The sequence below is a fragment of the Hippichthys cyanospilos genome, chromosome 14 (genome assembly GCF_059441005.1).
Source record: "Hippichthys cyanospilos isolate Australia breed blue-spotted pipefish chromosome 14, RoL_Hcya_1.0, whole genome shotgun sequence".
Taxonomy (NCBI): domain Eukaryota; kingdom Metazoa; phylum Chordata; class Actinopteri; order Syngnathiformes; family Syngnathidae; genus Hippichthys; species Hippichthys cyanospilos.
The window spans coordinates 7,468,081-7,478,058 of NC_142382.1; the positions used below are offsets into that span (position 1 = coordinate 7,468,081).

A 9,978-nucleotide genomic window follows, 5' to 3' on the forward strand; every position below is an offset into this window, starting at 1 on the left:
ATATATATATATATATTTTTTTTTTTTATTTTTTTTTTTAAAATGCCTTTACAAAGACAGGATATTTTTTTACACAATAATAATTAGGAAAATAATGTTTGTCACAATGAAAAATAAAAATTATAATCACAAAAGCGTTTGTTATACACATTTATGTTATGATTTTAAAAAGAAAATTTTGACATTATATTACACAATTCTTTTTAAATACATTCGACATGTTACACAATTTTCTTTCGATGCAATACCGCAATATTTTAAGATTTTATCTTTTTCTTCATATAATAGACGCAATCAAGTGGCTTATCAAAAAAAAAAAAAAAAAAAGAGCCAAGATCCAGAGCTCCTCCTCCTCTCTGGACGTGGGCGTGACTAATTCCCGGAATGTGGAAATGTTTGCGCCGTCTTCCCGGAAGTGCAACAAGCACAGGTTTACTTTCGGCAAATTTCCCTTTGCCTTAATGCCGACGTAATCTCATTATTCAATCGTGTCGGAATGAAGTTTGCCAGCATGTGCGCCACCCGCAAGCCGACACATCAACCTGCGTGGGTCAGATAAAGCACTGATGCAATATTTGAGTCAAATTGACTCTGAGTTGTTTTTAGCAAATATGGATAATTTATCAATATACATTTTCATTTTCATCCGACACAAATATTTGTTTTATCCTAGAATTGGGTCATTTTTGATGTGCCGTTAACTCTTAAGAGTGTATGACTCTTCAATGCGTATATGTCTGATGCATTCTCTTTAGGGTTTAAATCTGGAGATAGGCTTAGAAAGTGGAAATCCAGATAAGCGGCGTAAAATAAATGAATGGATGGATGGGGTGAACTGGAATAGAAATGAAAGCAAAAAGGCGCTGCAGTGACTTCAGTGGCCCGCTCATACAGACGTTTATTGTACTCAATAGTTGACGATACACAATAAAGGTCTTGTTCACAGCTAATCTGAAGGGAAAAAGATGCAGCGGCGGAGGTGCTGAGAATACAACGTTTGCGGTGCTTCTAAGAAGAGGATGCCAGAAATTGTACACCGGACGCATCCCGCTCCAGCGTCCATCTTGCCGCTTTAAGAGCTCAGAGTGCATTAAGGCGGGGCGGGGTGCGTTCCAACAGGCTCGTTCCCGACCGTGACGGCGCTTCAGAAGGGGTGTTCCGACACGAAGATGGTCAATCGGATGATGGAGCTGCCGCGGAAGTTGATGACGTTGTTGACCGTCACCATCTCCAGGTCCAGGACCACCTCTCTGGGACCCTTGATGGGCCGCGACAGCACCAGCGTGGCACTCATGTTGCTCGTTTGCTAATGAAAAAGTCGAAAATGTTAAAAACGCTAAATCATGCGTCTGTTTGTGAATAGAAGTTAAATTGTGTGCGAAAGCGGAAGTAATTGAAAGAAAATGTATGAACAAATGGAATGATTTTGAATGACAGATTGATGTGGAATGACAGAAAAACGTGGAATGTTTTGACTGAAAATGTGTAACGATAAAAAATTCAGATTTATAATATGACCTGATATTCGTGAAGAAACTCGGAATATTATTAAATGTGAATTGGCAGTAAAAAAAAAAAAATGCTGTATGTTGATGAAAATTGGTGAAAATGTGGAATGCTATTGAATCAAACTGAATGATATGGTATGATTCTGAATGATATGGAATGATGAGGAATTGTGTTGATGAAAATGATTAGAAAAAACATGTTAAATGATATGTACAAAATTTGTAAAAAATGTTAGAATATCATAACGTGGAAATAAATGAAAATGAGCAATTTGTAATGAAAATGTGGGATGATATTGAATGATAAGGAAAGTTTTGGGTAAAAAATATGCAAAATCGTTAATTATGGAAAGATATTGAATGATTTGAATAATAAAATGACTAATATGTTGGTAAAAAAGTGAAATAACATACATGTTGCAGAAGATTTTGCAATCTCGAATGATGTGGGAGAAAATAATGAAAATGAGCAATATGTTTATGAAAATGTGGAATGATAGTGAATGATGTGGAAAGATATATTATTGTAAGTGAATGTGGAAGGAGATGCCTATCTAGCCCATTCATTCATGTCCATTTTTGTCTCAGCAACATTAATTGCACCTAAACAAATGAAACATCACTGGAAAGGGCAGGATGTCCTCCACTGAGCACACTAGGACTTAGTAGCATAATTTGATCAAGTCAAAAGATATACAGTAGACCAAGAACAAACATCCACTTCAGCGGCAGATTGGCACTACCTAGCGGTGGTTTTCTGCAGAAAATCCTCCGCCGCGGAGCGAATGAATATCGTTCCTCACCCTCATGTAGAATTCCTGGCCCTCGTTTCCCGACTTAATCTGGAAGATGTAGAAGGCGCCCGGGTAGCGCGTGGTGGCCTGCATCTGGAAGATGTCGGCGGGAACGCTGCGGCCGGACGACAGGTCCATGTGACGGTACAGGATGGTGAAGGGCTGGTCCCTGCACGCAGGGTTGCCCGTGGTGCACATGCACTGACTGCGCACAGCGGGACGGCAGAGCGTGTGAGAGCCACGCGAAAGCGCCTTTAACGCGCCAGGCCGCACTCACTTGTCGCCCACTTCAACGTAAGGGGGCGGGCACTGTAAAGGAGCCAGGCACGTGTGGCCTCCCTGGAAATTGAAACAGACTCGTTCTGTTGTACAGGTGTTGTTACCACTCTCACATTCATTGATATCTTTAAAATCAAGCACACGACAACAGCGCTCGGGGTCAGTTCAAACGTGGCGCCGCACGGGAAGGCTTTTTTTTTGCGTCTTTCGGGGAAAATGCTACCTTCGCAGCTCCGGCCGTCCTCGAAGACGTAATAGCCGGGCGGGCAGATGCAGTTGAAGGAGCCCGGAGTGTTCACGCATCGGTGCTGACACAGGAACTCGGAGAAGCTGCACTCGTCCACGTCTGCCAGGGAGTAAAAAAAATAAATAAATAAATTACACTGAAGTTCGTTACGATACTTGCAACATATAACATGCAAATATACTCAGAGGTACCCAATATCGACATAAGATTCAAAAATATGAAATCCAAGCCATTACAGGTGGGGTACCTCAAGGATCTGTAATAGACCCCTAATTATTCACATTAAATAAGAGCTCAATCTCAACGACGTATTCATTTATTTACAAAGTCCGGAAATTCAACCCCAGGTTCTTGATTACAGAATATATATTTTCTTCATGTATTAGAATATTATAAGAAAGCTAGAGCCCTTCTTTAGAGGGCTCTGAAAATAGCTGAGTTAATGGCATAAATATTTAAATAACTTTTAGTTGCTTGAACAGCAACTGGATACTGTGGAAAGTGAGTTGAATACATTGAAAAGAAAATCAATAAAAGTCAATAAATTATCACTAATATATATATATATATCATCAATGATATCAAAAACACATACAATTACATAATATATGCACACATTTATGTAAATAAACACATACATACACACACAGTGTTGTAATTGTTTTTTTTTTTGGTTGCTCTTTAATTTTGCAATGTGTTTATATGTTCACTAATCAATCAATGTATTCAGTACACACTTTTTACCAGAGGATAAAGAACGTATGCCAGTCAGTTTTATTGTATTGTCGATATACGTTGACACTCTTTGTGTTCAAATATTTGTTGCACCAAGGATTATGTAATCGTGTGACAGTTATTGATGCTATCTGTCTGCTGCCATATTACCATGAAAAAGTAACCTTGTTACTTCATCTATTCATGGATTTGGATTCATGGATTCTTGCTTTCCTTACCGTTGCAGGAAGTTCCATCGGCCGCCAGTTCGAACCCTTCGTCGCAGTTACACATAAAGGAGCCGTGGTTGTTGAAACAGCCGTGGCTACAAGGCTCTTCCGCGCACTCGTCCACATCTAAAACACACGCGCACACACACACACACACATAAACACGCAAGGTTTATGCAATAATTCCAGGAAATATTTCCTTTCAGTAAATCTTTCCAAACAGATGATGTGCATTTGCAGGTCGTTAAGGTTGCGTAAGAGTGATTCTCAAGAGAAGCCCCGGAAACATCACAACCTTTCACTTTATGCTCATTGAAAGAAAAGAAAATAAAGTCATAATAATAATAAAAAAAAAAAAATCACACACTGGCTCCACGGTGGAGTTGCGGATATACATGATATTAGCAAACGCACCCTGGCAGCTGCGGTTGTCTGGGTTGAGGACGAAGCCCGGGTTACACGTGCAGGAATACGAGCCCGGCACGTTTGCGCACAGCTGCTGGCAGTAACCGTAGCGACACTCGTCGATATCTGCAAACAAAACGTTTAGGACACATGGTTTCGATTAATCATTCAAATATTTTTATTCAACTGTACTGCCAAATTTTCTGGTATATTTTTGTTCAACCGGCTCGACAGAGTACTTAAAAAAAAAAAAAAAAAAGCAAGAAACGTGCATTTACATTATTTTACCACTAGAGGACGCTGATTCACGTTTTAAAAAGCGCAAGACGGCTTAACTGAGGCTAGTGCACAGCGCATCTAAACACATTTCAAAAAATAAAAACAATAAATAAAAGAAAGAAAATGTTCATCGATAGAGCTGCAAAACGTATAGGGTCCTACTCTTTGTGTTATCAGTCATGTTATATTTAGAGACCAGGTTATTTGTATTAAGTGATATCATGTAACGTATCCAAAATCCAACAAAACAGAGAAGACAAAGAGCAACTCACCTTGGCACTGGCCCCCGATGAGCCAGAAGCCTTCAGTACAGGAGCAGGTATAACCCCCCGCCGTGTTGATGCACACCTGGGTCGGGTTACAATGATGGGAGTTGTTCTCACATTCGTCAATATCTGAAAGAACAGGAAAGGAAAAAAAAACATGATGGAGTACAAAATACGTTTGACGGATATGAAGACAATATGATTTTAACTAAGGTGGGGTGTTACAGCAAAAATAATAGTTTTTACAAATAAAGTTGCTTTTGTTGACTGGTATAACTCAATATTTTATTTACATATTAAGATCTTTAAAAATGACAAAAAAAAGATACGCATATAAAGCTATAAGCAATTTTTACTCTGTAGAAAATGTGGAAAATATTAACACGCTGCAATGACACACTTTAACCAGCAGGTGGTAGTGTTTGATTGGGAAAAAAAAAGTTTCACACTGATGCAAGAACGCTGACGGTGACTATTATAAACAAGTTACATTCTTGTGTTCCACAGACAAAAACAAAAACCGAGACAGGCAGAGTCTTTTCTGCATCACGCCACACAAGCGAAAATGGACCTGTAAAACGTTAGTACTGCTGTCAAACGTCACACATTTTCCACCACGTTTGAGTAAATATGCTCTCAAATAATTTCATGGTCAGAAATATGCGATACCAGAAACTGACCTCACTTTGGCAGCAGTGCACCAATAGAGGGTGCCAATGAACAATGAAAAGGCCATGACTTGTTTAGACAGTAAAATGGACGTAAATGAAAACAGAATAAGCACAAAATTCAAATGAGTCACTTAACATTCATACTGGCTAACACAGACGGGCCGCGCCTTTTAAAGCCATACACACTCAAAATCACAGTGAAAACATTAAGATGCGAGGACGGCACCCCCAAGTGATCAACATTCAACTTTATTCAACAATATGTCATTCAGTGAAGAATGTGAGTTTAGTTTTTCTTTTAAAGGTATTAACTTTATATGAAAAATAATGAAGGTATCACCTTTTAGTGCTGAAAATGGTTCAATAAGTGCACTGCTCCTTTAAATTGATTATGTGAAAGAGGCATTGCTCATATTCCTTTTAGAATAAGTGATTATAGCTTGTACTATTGCATGAGTGATTTAGTAGTAGCATTGTTGGAGGTTTTTCACTTTCTTCCAAGTAATCCTAGAAATGTCCCAGCTTCATCCAACTCCCCCCCCCCCCATTTTTTTTTTTTTGGGGGGGGGCTGTGTATTTTTTCCCTCCACCCTCCGGCCTTTGTTTCAAGAACATTCCAGGTCAGAGCTGTCAGCTATCAGCCCCCATTTTGTTTTTGCTCGGCGCGAACAGATCGCTCCGATTACGCGCACAATTCCTGAGACTTTCACTTCCTTAAGAGGCAATGACAAAAATCTACCGGGCCGGAGGGAAGCAGAGGGCGGGGTCCGAGGGGGCCTCTTGTTTGCTCAGGCGGCTCGGAGCAGTGATAAGCTGGACCCCGCGCTGCCCTTCGGGGAACAGAGTCGGACCACCGAAAACGGAGTCAAGACGAATTAAGTCACAGACTTGTCACTGAGTCATTTAGGAATAGCTAAAAGGGAGCCCACAAAGTTGTCAAAAGTAATTAGAGACAAACCATAACAATTTTACTGCTGAAAAGTTGACATTAAAATTCTTTTAAAAACATTATACAAAAATAAATGTGCAAAATATTCAGGAAACAGTACTGAATAAACATCTAAAGAAATGTGTGGGGGGTTTATTAAGTAATTTCAAAGATTACAATTATTTATTTAAAAAAAAAAACAAAAATACTGACATTTCAGTTTTTGGCCATATCACCAAACGCTACTTACAAAATAATTAGGCAACCATTGTTAATATTAAGTTAGAATGACCTTTTTCCATCTTAAAATTTTTAACATTTTTGAAATATTTTTAACCTATTCTTAAATGAATGAAATAATTTAACAATGAATTTCACAGAACGTTTTCATATTAAAACAAATCTAGGAAAGCTTTGATGATATTTGATGAAAAAAATACTTTGACCCTGGCAAAAAAGCCACAGACAAAGCAAAATCTCTCATATCATAATCAAACATAAGTTTACAGCTATATATATATATATATATATATATATATATATATATACACACACACACACACATACACTGGATATACACTATTTCCATGTGGAACCACAAAAGTGCTAGTAAAATTAAAATTAAAGTTAAATTCATTATTATTTCATTTCAAAGTCATTTATAGAATAGTCAGTAATTTTTTTGAAGTTACTAACTTTAGACCTCCAAAATAAAAGCAGCTGCAGGAATTTCTGGCGAGTACTGGCTGTGTCTGTCCTAAATGTGGCAACACTCTCAATTAATTTCTTCACAGTCGCATTTGAACTTACTGGTGGCCTCACATGCAAAAAAAAAAAAAAAAAAAAAAGCTAAAATTGTGCCGTCACTCCCCTCAAAGCCGCGTTTGTTCCACATCCAGACAGGAAGTCTATAGGTGGTGTCATTACATCATAACACACATGCACAAGCAGGTCCGTTGTACGCAATACAAATATGGCAACATGACTTCATGTTTGCCACTGGAATGAGGTCGATTACCCAAAACAAGGTGCCCTATTTAGGAACACTTTATGAGGTACACCTGGATGCCTTTCATGACATCCAACATAAAAGGTCTATCACAGTGTTAATGTAACAATATAATTGCTATTGTTGTTGCAGTTTGGAAACATGAGGGAAAATCTATTCCGAAGTGGGTCGGACCAATAAAAATTCAGCTAATTTTCAAACTTTATAGTTAATAAAATAATCTCGCGGGCCGAATAGCATTTAAAACTTCAAAAATTCAAGTAAACTGTAGTTAATATAGTGAATCTTCTTCGTACCACTAGAGGGAGCTCTCTCGCAACACAGAATCGCTAAACTCCAAATTTAGATTTGATTGTTCCACGAAACAGTAACATTAGAACACACTACAGATAGGCACATTTACAAATGATAACAAAAAGCACTCACCATTGCAGGTTCCGTCGTCTGCCAGCGTATAACCCAAAATGCACGGGACAGGGTAGCTGACTTGCGGGTAACTGGGTTCGGCCGACCTCGGCGGGGCCGGCACATAGCTGTCCGGCGAGCCGGCGGATGTAGCTCCGGCGCCGCCGCCGGCACCGCCGGCACCGGCGCCACCGCCGCCTCCACGACCCGGGTAGGCCGGCTCGGGCTGCTGCTGCGGTACCTGCGGGGGCTGAGGCCCGTAAGACTGGCTGTAGAGGTCACGTGGCAAGCAAAGATAACCCCCGTTCTGGTTGACGCAACGCATGTCCCCCCTGCAAGGGTCTGGAAGGGTCCGACACTCATCTACATCTGCAAAATGGACACGATCACAGGATCAATTTTGAGGTAAAGTGCCTAAAGTAATTGAGCAGTTGATTACCGGTACATTAGTAGTCCAAAGTACTTAATAACATAAGCGCTATAAAACGGTAGAGAATCACTTACTTTGGTAATCAAGTACTTAAGTATCTAATCAATTAGTTTTGTACTTACTTAGCTAAGGTTTAGTACTTAATCACCTCAAGTAATTTATTTCTTTAGTACTTGAATACCAAAAGTAATTGCTTACTTTAATAATTTAGTCCCAGCCCTTTTAAGAACCTCCTTTAGCTATACAGTATATATAAATAAATACCTATGGTGGAATATCTGGACTCAACTTTTTTTTCCTTGACTCATTCAATGCCTGGAACATATTTTCACGTTGTTTTTTTTTTGTTTGTTTTTTTTCAAAGTCTGGACATTAAATCCCAACTACTTAAGTATTAAACCAATACTTAAGTACATTAAGGACATTAATTTAAAGATACTTAGTTATGAAATCGAAACTTAAGTATCTGGGTTTGAATGTCCAAACCATTAAAAAAACATGAAAATACATCCTTGGCATTGAGTGAGTCAAGAGAAAAAAAAATGTAAAAATATGTGTGAGATTGAATGAGTTAATTGTGAAAAATATACATTATCAAATTTATTTTAGATAAAATGTTAACATTACCTATGTATCCCTTTAGTATGGTATGGTCATCGTTTTAGTGGAGTTCAGTTGTATTTAACTTTGACATTTACTTTGCCTTTAAGCTTTTAGAAATGTTTGTTTTGCAAGCATTTTTTAGCCGAAATTTTTATATTTTTTTTATAATACATGTCAATAGATGTTTTCCCCTTCACGAACACAATGTAAAAACTGGCCTTTTGCTTGGAAGCGACCATTTTGGTTCAGGTGCACCTTCAAGTTACAGTTTTAAAAAAAAATAGCCAGCTAAAAAACAGTATCACTTTGCCATATAAAAGTTGATGGGCATGCATTTCAAAAAACATGCGATTCTAAATTGAAATTTGGACATTGTAATTGGTATGAGAGCTTTGAAAGCACAAGGAAAATCGCTTACCTACGCACTGTCTTGACCTGCGATCGTATCTGAAGCCATCTGTGCATGTCTGCATGCAATACAGTTAGACTCAAAAATAATCTTCACATTTCTCAAATAGAGACTTTAAAAAATACAATTCAAGAACATTTTGTAATTCAAGTCACCATTAGGTCAGTGCACTCCACTTTTAGAACAGATCATGTTCATGACAATGAATGAAAACACTGAAAAAAATATAGCTTAACAGCAGTTTTTATATATATGTAAAAAACATGCCAAATGTATCACGTTAACAGTGCACAACTTGATTTTTGGGTAAAGTCCATGGTGAAAAGTGCATACCTGGCTGTGTGCTGACTGCATACAAAGCAAAATAAATAGCAGAGCTGCCAACATCCTGCAAGATAAGTTCACTTTGGTTTATTTCACTTTTTAGTGTGCACTGTAAACATCCTGTTAGTCTAAAACAACAGTGCAAATAAAAGCAAAATAGAAACGATCCAATGCTTACCTTGTAGAGGAGCAAAGCATGAAGCCACGTATGTCACCGAGCATGTTTTTCATTTTCTCCCCAGTTCCTTTCACTTCGACGACCCTTAAAACATTGACACCCCCCCACCCTGCCACCCCCCCCAGCTAAGACCCGCACAATGTCATACACAACTCCCCCCCACCCCTCAGTGGACCGAGGTGCTACTGGTGTCGCCACTTTTGAAAAAAAAGTTGATTTAGCTATGATTCCCACCCCCTGCCTCACTCCACAGCTGGATCCCATCAGATCACGGACGCCCCCGCCCCCCTCCACCCCCG

At 38.9% G+C, this 9,978-nt stretch overlaps 1 protein-coding gene across 1 annotated transcript; it reads right to left on the bottom strand.

Annotated features, from left to right (window-relative positions):
• Positions 1-869: 869 nt before the first annotated feature.
• fbln5 (fibulin 5) lies at positions 870-9,782 on the bottom strand. The gene is made up of 11 exons (XM_088434063.1): positions 9,680-9,782; positions 9,511-9,565; positions 9,187-9,235; positions 7,757-8,104; positions 4,729-4,851; positions 4,187-4,303; positions 3,782-3,898; positions 2,805-2,927; positions 2,580-2,706; positions 2,312-2,507; positions 870-1,306 (listed from the first exon to the last, which is right to left on the bottom strand). Exons 1-11 carry the CDS (start codon positions 9,730-9,732, stop codon positions 1,145-1,147), a joined length of 1,470 nt encoding a protein of 489 aa, XP_088290189.1. The 5' UTR covers positions 9,733-9,782; the 3' UTR covers positions 870-1,144.
• Positions 9,783-9,978: the final 196 nt, after the last annotated feature.

What these genes read in the sequence shown, in the direction of transcription:
- fbln5 (XM_088434063.1), bottom strand. Translation starts at nt 9,732, where the DNA reads ATGAAAAACATGCTCGGTGACATACGTGGCTTCATGCTTTGCTCCTCT. An exon ending in ATGCTTTGCTCCTCTACAAG is followed by an intron (nt 9,566 to 9,679) that starts GTAAGCATTGGA and finishes CTTATCTTGCAG; the next exon opens with GATGTTGGCAGCTCTGCTAT. An exon ending in TGCAGTCAGCACACAGCCAG is followed by an intron (nt 9,236 to 9,510) that starts GTATGCACTTTT and finishes TATTGCATGCAG; the next exon opens with ACATGCACAGATGGCTTCAG.